Here is an 11,883-nt window from a genome sequence, read left to right on the forward strand (position 1 = left end):
CATCACCCTACTCCTCGCCATCACTATTGGACCCAAACTATTGCAGTCTGTTCTTAATTATAAGGGTTTTCCAGATAAGTCATTTATCAGCACATGTTATCTAACAACTAATTATGTACATTCAAAATAATGTACATTTATGAAGTTAAGCTATAATAAATCAACTATTTTTAATTAATAATCTAAAATGAACAAGAAAAATAATGTATTTTGCTCAAGTAATTACCATGTGTGTTACAGAAAGTTGTTGGATTACTATTTGAATTAGCATTGAGGATCACTAGATGCTCTTAGTGAGAATAATTATCTGGTTAAGAACTGATACCAAATAATTAACAAGGCAGCCTACACGAATAAAAAACTAGCAAGTAATTCAAAACTTTTGAAAAGAAGAACACCTTTGTTTAGTTAGCAACTGAAATAACTACCATTGCTCATAACCCAGCAACGTTGTTTAAAAACAATTAAAATTGCAGTTAAGAAAGAGTGAAAAGTAGAGGTATCTAAATAAAATAACATTCCAAAAAGCCAAAAGGTGTTAGGTAGAATTTGAAACTCCTCACTCATACAACTATCACATGATACTAGGCACAATAACATGCCTAAAAGGAGATTAAAGTAAAAGGGATTTGTAACTTTGTACTAAAGTTTCATTTACTTAATCCATTTCAAAGGACCACAAAGTCACAACGCCTCATAGGCATATTAATAAAGGTTACTACCACAGTTAATAATAACATTAACAACACAACACAAGCACACGAAAGAAAGAAAAGAAAAAGGGCACACTCCCTAATTAAGCTAGAGAAAGGGAGGCCACTATGTGAAAGAATTGTAACTTCTCCAGTAGCTCTTTGGCTTGGCTTGTGCCCCTTTTCTCCACCCTTGAGAACAATTCATTGCCGAGGTGGTCACCGATGTGTGCATCGATGAGGACTCCGGCCACGCTCCTACAACTGTTGGCAAGGGCTCGACCGACTTCAGCGGCATCATCGGGTTGGCTCACAACAAGGGGGCTTCCTCCTTTGAAAATCTCGAGCTTGTTTATGGTGAATGAGCCATCAGCCTCTACTACCTCCTTGAAGTCTTGTAAACTTGATGCATACACAGGAATGTTGAAACTGTCACGTTTCTCACTAGTGATAAGTCCCTGCAAAAATTGAGATAGTCTTCGTTGAGACAGATTCTGTATGCTTTAATTTTCCAATTAATTCATTTCGTGGCTAATTTAAGACGGATTCATAATGAAACGGAGAATAAAGTTATAGTGTATATAAAAATACCAACAATGAAAGATTTTGCAATAATAAGTTAACCACTTTTTAAGCGATCATATACGTACAAGTAATATTGGGTTTTTATTTTTTTTAATTTTTTAATTTTCAAATATCTTTATTTTGATGAACACTGATCACCTGACTTATCCAAATGCCCTTTGTCCTGAGATACAAGAAATGATGACTTTGGTTTTAAAAAAACAACCCATCTCATTCATCCATTGGTCAATAATATGGACCACCCGGCAGCCAATAATATATAGTTATTATTATGTCGAAGAACTAATCTACAAATGGAAGGGCCAGATCAGTTTTAGGGTTAGCATCCAACGGCTAGAATCACCCCGACTTAATCATGACCAGTGAAAATTCATAATAAATGTCTTGTGAAACCAATAACACCTAATCTAATCATGCAGATCTCCTTTCTCGTTGCTTATTTGTTTATTTGTTTTTTGGTGTTTAATTTCTCTTTTGCTTTTTGGTCTGCCAATTAAATATAATGTGACAAAAAAAGATAGTTACTTAGGTCGATAACCCTATATGGTATTATGCATGCACATTGCACACAAAACAAACATTATCATATAATGTTTTTTTCTTGTGACATATATAACTATGTATATGATTACCTCTTGGACAAGATCATCCCAAGCATCCTGAAAGTGAGTCCCAAAGAGAAGGCCTGGGCCACTTTGGTCAGTAGGGTCTACTGAGGTCCTACCCAAGCAAACAAGAAACATGGAGCCTCCTTTCTTGAGCTCCTTGGCTCTCGACCTGAGAAAGCTTGCCAAGTCTGTCTGAAACTGCTTCTTGTATGCAGTGACTGTGCTCTCATTCGCACCATGGATAAACACCCTTCCTTTGTTGTAGGCTGCTGATCTTTTGTCCAGCACACTCTCTGGCACCTGGGTCCCCGCACAAGACATTATTATTGTTAATCTAGAGGTGTCAAAGTTTTGTTTCTTATGAGCGGTATTGAAAGAGAAGAAAAATCAAACTTAAAACCTTGAATATATAAATAGTACATATTGTTAACTATTTGAGCTACAAGAGTTTTACATGTTCATCTTTATAAGGGCTTAATTACGATACATGTATTTACTTAATAAATTCACTATCTAACAGTCATATATAATTCTTTTCTCGATATGTTCAATGTCTAGATATGGACTTGGAAGCCTGCTAAGGCTCAGACGTAATCATGCCAGCCATAGAAACATTAGCAGAAGAAGCTGCAGTTTGTAGACCTTGCTTCTCTTATGATTTTTTCTACTCTACTTTTTTTAGAAAAGTGATTGATATCAAAGAAAGTGTAAGTCTAGTCACTCAACTAACGTAGATATATTAATTAAATACATGTATACCTTTTGAATTTTAACTACACAACAAGATTATTCAATAGTTGTTGAAAATCCCAAGCATTTTGTAAAAAAGCATGCATCATGAGCCATGTTGCTTAAATTCTTCAAGACATTTGACCAGGCTCACCCACCTTTGTTTGATTTTTTGGTCCAAGTCATTTGACTTTTTAGTCATTGCATTCAATGTAATTTAGCTTGGATAGTGTTATTCACATTTATCTTTATCTTTAGCATATTTTTATTATTTTTGTCATTAATTTTCTATAATTCATTCAATCTGATAACCGAAATGAAGAGAGATGTGAGAGTAAAAGTAAGTGTGTGAGTATCACTACCCTTTAATTCTCAGTTACTAGCTAGCTACTTTTTTTTTTGGTCGAATAGTTACTCTAGCCACTTGAGTACTCGGGAAAAGTATGTAGCTATATAACTTACTAAATTGCTCTTGAACGACTTGAATGTAATGATTTAGAAGCTCTTGTTTCCAATTAAATACCAAGACATGGGTTAATTTAATCTAGCCTTGAAAATTGATTAGCCAATCTAGCTAAGTGTAATTAAGGTTTTAAACATAAAGTTCAATTTAAAAAGAGTGTACACATATCATTTCAACATCTGTCTAATTCAAGGGTAATACTATATGGAACGTACACACTCGATTGCGTATAGAATACGATAACAATCAAACATAAAAACGAAGAATTTGAGATGAAAACGAATAAGTTAAAAATTGAGCAATGTAATTCAATGTATATTATTCTAAATTTGTATAAATATACGTAGTAAAATCCTAGTCAGATAACTAATAGAGTTGAATAGCATATAAACAAAAGGGTACTAAAATCCTATAGTTAGATAACTAAGTTGAATAGCATATAATTAAACAAAGGTTTCCCTTCATGGTATCGACATATATCTTAACTTTTTGCCATTATCTGGCATCAGTTCAGAGATCATTTTCCTCTTTAATGTAGATAATATTGTTTGTTCAAAAAAAAAAAAAAAAAAGACATTTTAAGAGGACGAACATCCACACATAATTGTCTTTTATGAACAGTTCCTTTTAACCCTCGAGACCATAATTCATGGCATTTAACTTTTTGACCTATTCAAAATCGGCAAGAAAATCGTATAGTTTTTCTTTCTTTGCCTATTTTTAAGCTTTTTTTTTTTTTTTTTTTTTTTTTTTTGCACTAGTGTGGATGTAGCATATTTTCCTTGGAAACATACGAGTATTAATTGGTTTTTCATATTTGTCATCACCAACCTAGAATTTTGTACATACTACGTTATACTATTAAAAAATCCCATGTAATTAGGTAACTAAAAAAGATTACTAGCTACTTAGTTACTTAATTACCTGAGAGAGCCAATGCAAGGAGAACGCTGAGTGAAAAAGGTCAATGGACCTCGACGGGAAGAGCCGCCGGTAAAATGAGCCAGGGACGCCAGCAGCAAAGTAGGAGCGGTGGTTGTCGGCAGCGAGGGTCTCCTCCATGCTACCGCCGTGGTTGGCCATAGGAGGGATGAGCTGGAAGAGGGTGTTGAAGTCATTGCTGGGGAGATCAGAGAAAAATGCCGAGAACTCAGGGGGGTCACATCCCAAGTCCTCATAGCGCTTGGTCATGTGTTTGATGATCACATCTATTATGTAGATGGTGTTGCTTCCGCTTGAGCATCCAAGGTCCACAACCACAAATGGCACTTCAGGGGAGCTCAGTTGCACACTGTCTAGGGTTTCTTTTAGCAGGTGAAGCATAGATCTTGCATGTATGGCCTGAAAATTTAATTAAACCACAATTATTTGGATAATAACAAATACTGAAACATATTAAGTGTTAAATACATAAATAAAATAAATTAATTGAATGGACTAGCTAATTACCTGAGCTTGGGAATTGTTGGCATAGCTGGACTCTCCTTTGCCTCCTTTCATGCTAAATATCTTCTCGAGCTTTATACTAGAAACTACAACGTTATTTCCCTTGGGGGCCATAAGAAATTAAGAATATGATGAGTGAGAAGTAGTATTGGTGTTTAAGATTTATAAGTGTGATGTGAGGGTGAAGGGTGGAGTTGGTAAATGGTGGAGTATATATAGAGGGAGGAGGGAGAAAATCAGAGGGAAAGAGAGTTGTTTTTAGAAGAGTGACAAAAAAGTATGATGATATGGTAGTGCATTTTGGAGTGGCATAATGGCGAGCTAGCTCTTTTAAGTTTTAATTGTGTTCCCTAAAGAATTTTCCATGTGCACCAAGTTGGGGGTGATGTGACATTGCTCCTTAATTAGCTTAAAAGACAATTTTAAATACTGAGTAATATTTTAATTAGCTTAAAAGACAATTTTTTAAAATACTGAGTAATTTTATGGGTTTATCAAATTTTAGTTTTCTTTTGTAGTTAATTAAAGAAAAATGAAATATTATCCTTGCATTATTAACAAAAACAAACACGGCGACCAAGACGATGGGTAGCTTCGTTTGTTTGTCGGTGCGTGTGGTTTTCTTGGCTAGCTTACCTGTTGTTTCTTTTGACTTATGAATATATCGTTGCTTAAATAAAATAAAATAAAAACACAATGACCAAATTGATAAAATAAAAACTAGAAAAAAATTGATAAAGAATTAAAGTATTTCCAACAAACTGGCCTACTTTAGCCTAAAAACTCTCATATCAAACTTCAACAACCTAGCTATCTCAAATGCTAAATTCACTTGATGAATAGTTGCTAGCTAAATCTAAACAAAATGAAAGAGAATTTAGCTTAAAGTTAGACTGAAAATACTGTAAAAATGATTTGACTTAATATTCCATCTCCTTTTTGGCTCTCTGCAAGCAGACTTCCGTCACTTCCCTTTCTAAACTTGATCGACAAATGCTGATCCTCTGTTCGGATCTATTCCCACCTTAGACTAAAGAGCTGAATGTTTTGACCCTATAATTTATCCTCAAATCGAGCAGAAGGATGATTTCTCTTTCTTCTACGTCTGCGAGGGGTCAGTACCAGTAGGCCCAATTGTGTTAGTCTAAGCAAGATTAGGGTTGTGGTAATTGCTTCATTTGTTTTTAATTTGAATTGATTAGCCCTCTTATGATAGATTAGTTTTCATTTTCTTATTATCATTTTTCAAACACAATAAATATTTAGTATTTATGAAAATTCTCATTGTAATAGTACTTGAGTAATTTTCATGCTAAATTAACAAAATTATTCTCATACATTGTTGTAAATGCTGCTTAAAAACTATAAAAACTGCATAGATCAAATTAAATCAAAGTCAGGGATTTGGCTACAATACTTATATGTATTTAATACAATTACTATATCGACAGTCAGATGATTATTGTAATAAATACATATATTTATTCACATAAATTATAACTAACAGTAAGATGGTGATTGTATTAAATATTGTAATTTCGTGTCTATTTGATAAAGAAATTGAGTCTAAAATAAAGTGTTTACAAAATAAAGGAATAAAAAGTATTAAAGAAAAAGGTTAGATATACAAAGATGAAAAAGAAAAAAGAAGACAAAAGCCAACCTGGGATTGGGAATTGTTGGCATCTCCTTTGCGTGTGTTGGCGTTCTGAACCTTCATATCGGAAACAACTTGTAGTCCACTGGAAGCCATAGTTGTATGGTTATATGGAATTCGAGAAGAAAATAACCAATATGCAGAGACAATGTCAATCGAAAAAGATTAACAAAAAAAATGCAGAGACAATGAGAACTATTGCATTTAATATATATACACACACACACACACACAAACCTTACTCTCAAAAAACCACTGGCGTGACTAGTGGGTTGAGAGCCAAGATAATTGCAACCGATCAAGAAAAAGACTGGATTAATTAGTTAACTAGTTTCAGTAATAGTAGTGAAATACAAACAACTCAAGCTAGGAGGGAGCCAGAATCCATGGTGGTGGTAGGTTTTTTTAACAGTTTCCTCGATCTGTATATATCCGAGAGGATTCGATGCTATATAAGTACAATATCAATTTCTTTCCATGTTCGTAAGATTTAAATACTAAAGTTACCAAATATAATATGCTGGTAACGTTAGCTTTAACTGACAAAGTTTCTGAAAACAAGGAAAGAAAGAAAAAACTGACAAAGTTATGTAACGGTTCAGTAAACCATTGCCGAGTGCTTCTATTGGATTTATGTAACGGTTCAATAAACCATTGCCGAGTGCTTCTATCTTAATCCAATAAAACCTCTATTTCTACCCAGAAAAGTTTTAAAATTCTTATTTTTCTCGTCATGCCATTTTGGTCCTTATCAGTATAATTGTCAAGCTAAACTTTAATTTTGTAACGTAATACTTAGTCAGCCCATCTTATGCTTATATTGAGTCATACCGACGAAAAATAAGACAAGTCTAGAAACTTTTAAAACCATTTATATTTTAATTCATTATTCATTAATATCTTTGCGAAAAATAAGACAAGTCTAAAAACTTTTAAGACATTCATTTGTAATGAAACAAATAGACGAATAGACATTTTTTATAGACATGATTTTTTAGCAAAGACCTATATCGGATTATTAAAATATATTACGAAATGAGCATTACAAAATAAGTGTAAAAAAATGTGTAGCCAAATGAGCAAAGATGAAGCAACACCTAGTTGTTGTCAATTGATACTTTTTATTTTTTATTTTTTTTATTTATATTTTTTTACACTAAGGGGAGGCGGTTGTTGTCAATTGATACTTTTTATTTTTTATTTTTTTTATTTATATTTTTTTACACTAAGGGGAGGCGGAGTTTGATTCAGCCACACAATAGGCAACCTAATTTATTATCGAATTCTCCATTCACGAGATTTGAACCTAAGACCTCTCACTTACAAGTAGAGAAGAATACAATCAGACTGTAGTATTGAGTGACATCAATTGATACCTTTTAAAGACCTTAATTTAATCGAATATTGCTTGTGTTGATAGCTATGCTAGAGATAGATTGATGTTGGACTGAATTAAGAAGAAAGGCGGAATTAAAAAAAAGGGGTGTGATATCCACACACCTCATTTTACTTTTCACACACCTTTTTAATTTTCGGCCGTCGGATCAGATGAATTGAAGAAGATCAACGGACAGAAATTATCAAGGGGTGTGTGAGAAGTAAAATGGGGTGTGTGGATAGCACACCCCTAAAAAAAATCTACAAACGTACCGACCCACTTAGCTCGGACTGATCCGCGGCCAAAGAGTAGGGGGAAACGAGAACTATTGCTTGTAAACATAATATAACTTTTCATTATTTTACATAATCATACATAGAGTGCACTAAATATTAGAAAATCTCATTGAGTCCATATGAGAGTTTTTAACACAATCGTGGTCATGGAGCCTTGTCATTTGGAATGCTACTATTACAAGGATGTAGTCGCTGTATCTTGGGGGAAAAGCGCCGATCAACCATGAGCACCGTAGTGGGGCATAAACTTGTGTTAAGAACAGAGTATCTAACACTTGCCTCAACTGTATTAATTTCTAGGTTTTTCTAATCCATTATGTCATGTTCATTTAATATTAGTTATTCATGTGCATGCATTATTTTGATATATAAATGTATAAATTATTTCTTAATTTTTTATATGATTTAATTTAGCAAGTAGACCCTAGTTATTCCAACAATATCTATACAAGTCTATGACTTGAGACCAAGAAATACTAAGCGCATAAGAATTACCGAACCCTACGAGTTCTCCTACCCAAACAATTTTTTTTTCTTGCTAAACTCACGAAAAATTTGCTAAGAAATGTAATTGCGTGCCTAAGCTCCCCACCAAGGCTGCCCTTCAAATATCAATATATGTTTTTTTTTATTTTCTTTTTACATGATTGTTTAAGACGATATTTGCATAACCTCACCTATCTAATTATTTCTTTATTTGCTTATGGCTTATTAATTGATCTGCCATTTGAAATTATCTTTTAGTCTTACTTTACTCCGTGAAACTGGTTTCGTCACACTTTGTTCCATGAAATAGTAATTTTTGTCTCATTTAGTCTCTGTTCACCTCCTTTTCGTCCATTATGTCAAATAGACATTAAATTAAAGGATAATATGAACATTTTATTTTTATCCAACTAGCTCTTTGTGATCCAACTTGCATGCTAAAACAATGTCATTTCCATTTTCAATAACTCTAATTCAAACCCCCATCTGTCTCTCTTGTGGATTACTATGGAGCTGTAGCTACAGTCACTGGCAAAAACAAATAAGGGTTTGTGTTTGAAAAGAAAATAATGGGTTGTGTTTTAAAATCTATTTCAAGCTACTCATCGATTCCAATGTCTGCAACCACAGCTCTACATCAATCCTCAAGATGTAGATGGGGATTCGAATAAGAATAATAAAAATGAATTTGGGATTGTTTTATCATGCAAATTGGAGGTAAAAAATTGTGTTAAAAATAAAATGTCCATACTATCCTTTAATTCAACGTTTATTTGACAAAATAGACAAAAATAAGGTGAACTGAAATTAAATAAGACAAACATGGCAATTTCAGGGGGTAAAGTGTGGACAAAATCAATTTTAGGGTGTAAAATGAGACTAGTTGGCATTTTCAGGGACAAATCAATTAATAAGCCTTTATTTTTTTTTTAGGTCTAGTGGTAGTCCTCTTTACTTATAAATGAAAAGTTTTAGGTCAAATTCTTAGCAAAATCAAAGTTGAACCATATTATTATGACAAGCCCATTGTAAGACTTAGTCCAATCCCTCACCTCCATAGCGGAGATACTATCTTTTGTTAAAAAAGAAGAAGAAGGAAACAATAGAGTGTATATTAAATATGTACGTGTGTATACATGTCTTACATTTCGGTTATCATCATTATGAGATATAAACATTTTTGTTACAGTGAAATTTGTACGTGTCGTACATATTGGTTGTGAAACAATTTAGAGATAATTATTGGCCAAATTTAACTTAATTAAGGCATAGATGATTAGGAAGCTCCATTAGAACAAATTATGTACATGATCACTTCAAGATGCAACTTTTAAGTTTATTTTTTCAGAGAGTTCAATTTTATTGTCGGCTTACGAGAACTTTCATTGGATAATGAGGATCAAATCGTATCTATTAAAAGCCAAATGATGATTGATTATTCTCTTATTAATTTATTTAACCATCACCCCAGAAATCAATAGGTTCAATTTGTACCTAACATTTTTTAATTACTAATTAGGGTTCTAGCCTTTGTTGGATTAGTGTTGGTAGTTAAGCAAAAGCCAACAAAGCCACCCTCACGCTCTTCTTCAACATGTATGTTCTACTTTCCAAATTATAACCAAATTAGAAAAACAAGATAGACACAAATGTATAGAGATTCTAAATTTAGTACATGCACTCTATATAGAGCATTATTTGCATCCAATAAACAGTGTTCTAAAAAATTCCGTTATAAAACGCTTTATAGTTCTACTTGAATCTCATCATAATTTGGAAAAATAGAAATATTAACTTTAATGTAAAGTTGTAGGATTGTTGATTTGTGGTCTTTCTAACAAGTCAATCCACTTTTCTAACCGAAAGGGAAAGGGCTTCGTTTAGTTGGTTCTTCGTTCAAATGCCAAAAGAAAAGTCATTAACATCGGTGCGACTTGCTTATTTTGTTTATTAAAATGAGAGAGAATTTTACCAACACATGAAATCATGATTGATAAACAATTATATTATGTAAGAACATTTAGGTAACATTTCATGTGAATGAAAATTTGACAGATTAGTTATACCTATACTAGAAGAAGGGAGGTATCTTTCTCAATAGGTAGACATACTCCAACATAGGCCAAATTATGAGAATATTACTGGTAATATGTTTAAAATTATCTTTCTCACTTAAGTTGACAATATAGTAATATAGCATAAAAACCTTATGAAGTCTAACAAGAAAGCATTTCTCATCAAAAGAAAATTACTCCGGCTGTTGCACATATTATGTGTTTACGTTTATGTGTACAACAACAACAACAAAGTTCTATTTCATTAAGAAGGGTTGGTTATATGCATCCTAGAACATCACTGTGCTTGGTTTTGCACCAAGTCTTCCATTAGCTCTAAATACTCCATGCCTTTTCCTACAGCCTCTATCCAAGTCTTCTTAGATATTCCTCTATCTTTTTTTGCTCTGAGCCTCTGTCTCATAATGACATTTTTTAATCGGAATATCTGTAGATATTTGTTTTATATGTCCAAACCACATTAACCGATTTTCTCTCATCTTATTTTCATCAATTGTGACCAATCCTACTTTGCCTCAAATATCATCGTTCTAAATTTTGTCAATATTGTACTTACGTTTAAGTGTTGCAAATATTATGTATTGACGTTGAAGTGTAATTTTGTAAATTAGAAGTAGGGTTTATCATGGTCCGTCGGATTAGGTCTACGATCATAGTAACTTTTAAGAACTCCTAAAGCCTAGGAGAAGTCAAATAAAGGGTTTTTAAAATAAAATAAAAATTTACTCATTGTGTTTATGGTCAAAATCTATTTTGGCCATTGTGTTTTTAATTTAGCTAATTTAGACACTGGCCTACAAATTTTGTAATCTTGGTCAATTCCGTTATCTTTATGTTAAAATGCGTGTTAAGAAGTGAACAAATAGAACCACAACTCTCATGTTTTTTTCTTCTTTCTCTCTCTAGATTTATTCTGCAACACTTGAACATTTTTTTTCATGAGGAAAACAACCACTTAGTCCTTTATTATTCATTCTCAATATCAAATATTCGAAAATTTACATCCAAAATAGAGACCTTGGAGAATATTACCCCAAAAAAGGAGACCATAGAAAATTGTTGAGCTACATACGCACTCTAAAAAAAAGTGGGAATGCTAGGCACAATTTCTTCGTTAACCTATCGGTGACCCTAATGTGTTTTTTAAATTTAACTCTGAAGACCCGGAGTCTTGCTCTTGCTTTTCCTGATTGCTCTATACTTTCACTCTCTGAGACATGGACATACATAGGGGAGATGTGATTCATATGGATTACGGACCCTCTTTTTGCAACTTCTTTCTCAAAGTCTACAACACACCGTGATGGTCGCCGGTTCACATGAAACAAGGCCAGACCATTTCTTCTTCTTCTCCATCACCTTTATCTCTGGTTTCCCAATTAACTACCCTCTATATATTTAATATTATATATAGCCATACATAGCTTTTGCTTTTATAATCGGAAAGGGATCCGGAGGATCCCTTTCT

At 33.1% G+C, this 11,883-nt stretch overlaps 1 protein-coding gene across 1 annotated transcript; it reads right to left on the minus strand.

Annotated features, from left to right (window-relative positions):
* Positions 1 to 636: 636 nt before the first annotated feature.
* Positions 637 to 4,756, minus strand: LOC137714083 (indole-3-acetate O-methyltransferase 1). Its single transcript, XM_068453372.2, has 4 exons — positions 4,527 to 4,756; positions 4,002 to 4,418; positions 1,910 to 2,185; positions 637 to 1,150 (listed from the first exon to the last, which is right to left on the minus strand). The coding sequence occupies exons 1-4, from the start codon at positions 4,635 to 4,637 to the stop codon at positions 797 to 799; spliced, it is 1,158 nt and encodes a 385-aa protein (XP_068309473.1). The 5' UTR covers positions 4,638 to 4,756; the 3' UTR covers positions 637 to 796.
* Between the last annotated feature and the right edge of the window lie 7,127 nt (positions 4,757 to 11,883).

The sequence above is a fragment of the Pyrus communis genome, chromosome 3, assembly GCF_041283825.1.
Source record: "Pyrus communis isolate YQ-2024b chromosome 3, ASM4128382v1, whole genome shotgun sequence".
NCBI classification, from domain to species: Eukaryota; Viridiplantae; Streptophyta; class Magnoliopsida; order Rosales; family Rosaceae; genus Pyrus; species Pyrus communis.

Coding starts and splice junctions, on each gene's coding strand:
- LOC137714083 (XM_068453372.2), bottom strand. CDS start 4,637: ATGGCCCCCAAGGGAAATAACGTTGTAGTTTCTAGTATAAAGCTCGAG. Junction 2,186..4,001: donor CCTTGCATTGGCTCTCTCAG/GTAATTAAGTAA, acceptor GCGGGGACCCAG/GTGCCAGAGAGTGTGCTGGA. Junction 1,151..1,909: donor GGGATGATCTTGTCCAAGAG/GTAATCATATAC, acceptor CAATTTTTGCAG/GGACTTATCACTAGTGAGAA.